The sequence below is a fragment of the Dioscorea cayenensis genome, chromosome 15 (genome assembly GCF_009730915.1).
Source record: "Dioscorea cayenensis subsp. rotundata cultivar TDr96_F1 chromosome 15, TDr96_F1_v2_PseudoChromosome.rev07_lg8_w22 25.fasta, whole genome shotgun sequence".
Classification (NCBI taxonomy): Eukaryota; Viridiplantae; Streptophyta; class Magnoliopsida; order Dioscoreales; family Dioscoreaceae; genus Dioscorea; species Dioscorea cayenensis.
In genome coordinates, this window is record NC_052485.1 from 4,134,839 (window position 1) to 4,139,188 (window position 4,350).

General features: G+C 33.1%; 1 protein-coding gene across 1 annotated transcript; it reads left to right on the forward strand.

The window, feature by feature from the left end:
* The first annotated feature begins 942 nt into the window (after nt 1-942).
* Nucleotides 943-3,691, forward strand: LOC120276665. The gene is made up of 3 exons (XM_039283332.1): nt 943-1,148; nt 1,861-2,382; nt 3,024-3,691. The coding sequence occupies exons 1-3, from the start codon at nt 1,067-1,069 to the stop codon at nt 3,542-3,544; spliced, it is 1,125 nt and encodes a 374-aa protein (XP_039139266.1). The 5' UTR covers nt 943-1,066; the 3' UTR covers nt 3,545-3,691.
* The last annotated feature ends 659 nt before the right edge of the window (nt 3,692-4,350 follow it).

Sequence of the window (4,350 nt, forward strand, 5' to 3'; positions counted from 1 at the left end):
AATTATTTATATACGGATTGTTTACTATGTAAAAAAAAAAATCTTAATCATTAAATTTTCCCAAGAATTTTGTATTATTTTTAATATATAAGTTCTTGATTCAATTCACAAGGAAACCGTGGGTGCCAAATGGGATATGAACTTTAAATATGTAACATGTTTTTTGTATTTTTTTAAAAATAAAAAATACTTGATCTTTAAATTCTCCCAAGGATTTTTGTATTTTCAAACCCTGCTCTCTCCCTTACTCATGTATCTAGCACCACAAATTCAATCGGTCACTTCATTGCTCGATCCTCTATCAACTTCTCAGGTTTATTTGAATTAAACTCTGTACCCAAAGTTGCTTCTTTGTACTGTTGTCAAATGATCTATGAAATAGTTTGATCTCTTATTTTCATTAGTGTTTTAAAGTGGAAAATATTGCAATAGTTATCTAACTCAACATTGTACAGACACAAATTTAACAATAAATTAGTATTAATTTTTTATTTTCTCCTATATTAAAAGCATCCCATCTATTCTCAACCAGTTTACAATAATTCCCTAAACTCTATAAAATGTTTTTTATTCCTCGAAATAACCAAAAAGAAATTATTATATTAAAGAGTATTACCAAACCACCAAAAAAGAAAAAATTTAAAAAAGAAAAAGTAAAAAAAATAAATAAATAAACACAGAGGACACTGACACTGCTTTCACAGCATTCAAAGTTCTCAGTTCACGTACATGACCAATCTGCTGCAACGTGATTTATGGAAACAATAAATTTATTAATATATCTTTTTATTTTTTTTTTCAAGACACCGGCAAAGGCTGTTAAGATGTACCTCTGGACCATGAAAAGCTACACCAACTCTGCCATGGAGATTCCAAAGTTGAAAGAGATGCTCATGGTGTTCATATTTGAAGTTGGAGCTCCATGTTTTGAGTTATACTGTTCTGAGGGAACTTTGTACCATGAACTCTGTAATAAATTCAGAGGTTGGCAGCACTTGTTTCACTGTGGTAGCATTTGCTTCCTTTGGCTTTTTTTTAGCTTCTTGCTTTTCAGTCTTGTCTTAGTATGGCTTTCTTGCTTCTCCTGCTCTTTTGCTCTTTGGTTTTCTCTTCTGGCCATGCTCTTGCAACTACTGGTGTTCTTGATGGTATGTTTTTTGTGTTTTGTTTCTCTGTTTTTCTTATTGTTTTGTTTCTTAGAGATGTTGTTTGTCTTGCTTTTGTTTCTCAAAATAAGCAAATAAATAAGTAATGTTGCTAGTGTTGAAGATTTTCTTAGCTTCAGGGGGTTAATGTTTGAGGGATTTCGTTTTGAAGCCTGTTACTTTTTTCCCCTCATTCTATCTAGGAAATGGAGCTGCTGCTTCTCTGAAGAATGTAAATATTACTCCTGTGATTTGTTTGCCATAAATAAATAAATAATAAATGTTGAACCATTCTTGTATCTTGCCAACTCTTAACTTCTATTTTATTTTTTAGATTTAACTTTTTAACTTAGTTTGCAGAATCCATGAGTAAATGCTCTGTTTATGTCTTAGCTTGCTTTTTCTTGGACATTTATTATGTTTTAGAGGTTTAGCTTAGAAGCTCTGATTTGTTCTAACAAATATAGCATTTGTCATGCATATTGTGTTAAAAAAAAAAGAAATAAAGCATAAATCCATTCTTATCTTCCATTCCTAATGCTTCAAACAAAGATTCCATTGTTTTGAGATGTTCATCTTTGTAACTTGAAATGAAGCATTCAAAGCAAAAACTCTAATTTGTTCTTTGAAATATGACATTTTCCATGCACATTGTTTGCAAAACAAATCATTTCTATGTCAACCTTTATAATTATACACACTTGAATGTTATCAGGACTTCTTGCTAATGGTAACTTTGAAGATAGTCCCAAGTCTAGTAAGCTGAACAAAACTCGTATTATCGGCAAACATTCTCTTCCAAATTGGCTTGTCCGTGGCCATGTTGAGTATGTCTCTGGCGGTCCACAACCGGGCGGCATGTTCTTCGCGGTGCCACACGGTGTTCATGCAGTGAGACTTGGCAATCATGCATCCATCTCTCAGAACATAACTGTTAAAGTAGGCAAACTCTATGCGCTTTCATTTGGTGCATCGAGAACTTGTCCACAGGACGAGACATTGAGAGTCTCCGTGCCACCCGTCTTCGGTGATCTCCCTCTCCAAACTTTGTACAGCAGCAATGGAGGCGATACGTATGCTTGGGCTTTCATTGTCCGTAAAACCAATCAAGCTAATGCTACTACCGTCACAGTCACAGTTATGTTCCATAATCCGGGAATTCAAGAGGACTCATCTTGTGGACCTCTTTTGGATATTGTGGCTATCAAGGAGCTCGTTCCTCCGTTCCCCACAAGATGTAAGTGTGTTAATTCAGTTGAAAATTCATGCTTTATGTTGATAAATTCTTTCGTATTCTTGTATTTTGTTTATTCGTTTTCAAATGGTTAAAGCTGAGGGAAGTAAGATTTTTACAATGTTGATACTGACAAGTGAATTAACCACTTTGATATGCTTTGCTCTGTAATTTACTAGCATTATTGATTAAGCCTTAAAAGGATTAAGGATGGAAATTGAATTTTAGTGTGTTAAAACGGGGAATCCTTTGAAACATCAGCAATCGTAATACAAGTTTATGAAGTGCTTCGGCATGCTTTGTTTTGTTACAAGTTAAAACATAGATTAGATAAGTGTTTCTTAATAGTATTAATGATTCATTGACATATATATATATATATATATAGATGGATAATTCTACTAAGTTCATTGTTATCAAATTATAAAGACAAGAATTCTTTGAAAGATTCCTCATCAAAATGAGGATTTATCAAGTGCTTTGATATGCTTTGTTTTCATTACTAGTTAAGCATGGATGAGATGCTTGTTCTTTAACTAGTACTAATTCTTACAATATTATATGTTACTCAAGAATGTATCTTATAATCAACTCAAATGTGCTAATGAAACACTATGTCTTGATTGTTGTCTTGGATCTCTTAGATAACTTGGTCAAGAATGGAGATTTTGAAGAAGGACCACACTCATTCAAGAACTCGACATCGGGTATACTCCTACCTCCAAGGCAAGAGGACGCAATTTCCCCATTACCCGGTTGGATAATTGAATCACTCAAAGCCGTCCGGTTCATCGATTCAGCTCATTTTTCCATCCCATATGGCCAATATGCAGTCGAACTCGTTGCAGGGAGAGAAAGCGCAATTGCGCAATTGCTAAGAACAGTTGCTGGAAAATCATACAACCTCACATTTGTCATTGGAGACGCGAAAAATGGCTGCCATGGAAAAATGTTAGTGGAAGCTTTTGCAGCAAATGCGACGGCGAAAGTGCCTTTCGAGTCTCATGGTAAAGGTAAGTTCGTGCCGGGGAGTTTGAAGTTCATTGCCATGGGATCAAGAACAAGGATCACATTCTTCAGTTCATTCTATCACACTAAGATTAATGATGTTGGGTCTCTTTGTGGACCTGTCTTGGATCGAGTTAGAGTTTATCCAATCTATTAGAACTGTTTCTCAGTTTTAGAGTTTCATGGTTTGCAGTAAAAAAAAAAAAAGGAACTTGATGGTTTTACTGCATGTTGGAATTTGGTTTATGAGAGAACTGGGTGTTAGTAATTATTATATATATGAAGCCTTGGATATTTTGGAGCATATTTAGTTTAGTTTAATTAATCTTTGGGTTTTCAGATGAAGACTTTTGATGGTCTTTTTACCAAATCCGTGTTCATTATAAGTAAAGAGAATGAAAGTTTGTAATTGCTAATATATTTCCAGTAAGGTCAGAGATAACACTTGAGCTGAGATAAACCAAGTGGTCCTTAATTTATAAAAGTTTTATATGTTTATATATTATTAGAAGAATAACATTGATTTTATTATTATTATTATTTATTTTATTTTTGAACTTTCTTGAGACTAAGAAAGTGGAATTATATTGGCTATACATTTCTTTTCCAAATTTACGTATTTATTTTTATAGATTTTTTTATCAATTAGTATTTTGAAAATAAATTTATTTTACACTAAACAAACGTTTTATTAGTTTAGGTTTTGATACTATTTGTTTATTCTTAATCTTTATGGCAAACGTATAGGATCATTATATATATATGTATCATTAATGATGATGTTCATTTAACCCACTTGACCTATGCTACCTTTCTAACTCATCCAACCAAATGTTACTAAAATGAAGTAAATGCTTATACTTATGAGGGCGTTTGGTTGGATGAAGTTGAAAATGCAGTGGATTTGTATTTACAAATCCTTGTATTTGAAAATTCAGAAGAGTCAAATCCAGTGTTTGGTTT

Coding starts and splice junctions, on each gene's coding strand:
- LOC120276665 (XM_039283332.1), top strand. CDS start 1,067: ATGGCTTTCTTGCTTCTCCTGCTCTTTTGCTCTTTGGTTTTCTCTTCT. Junction 1,149..1,860: donor AACTACTGGTGTTCTTGATG/GTATGTTTTTTG, acceptor GAATGTTATCAG/GACTTCTTGCTAATGGTAAC. Junction 2,383..3,023: donor TCCTCCGTTCCCCACAAGAT/GTAAGTGTGTTA, acceptor TGGATCTCTTAG/ATAACTTGGTCAAGAATGGA.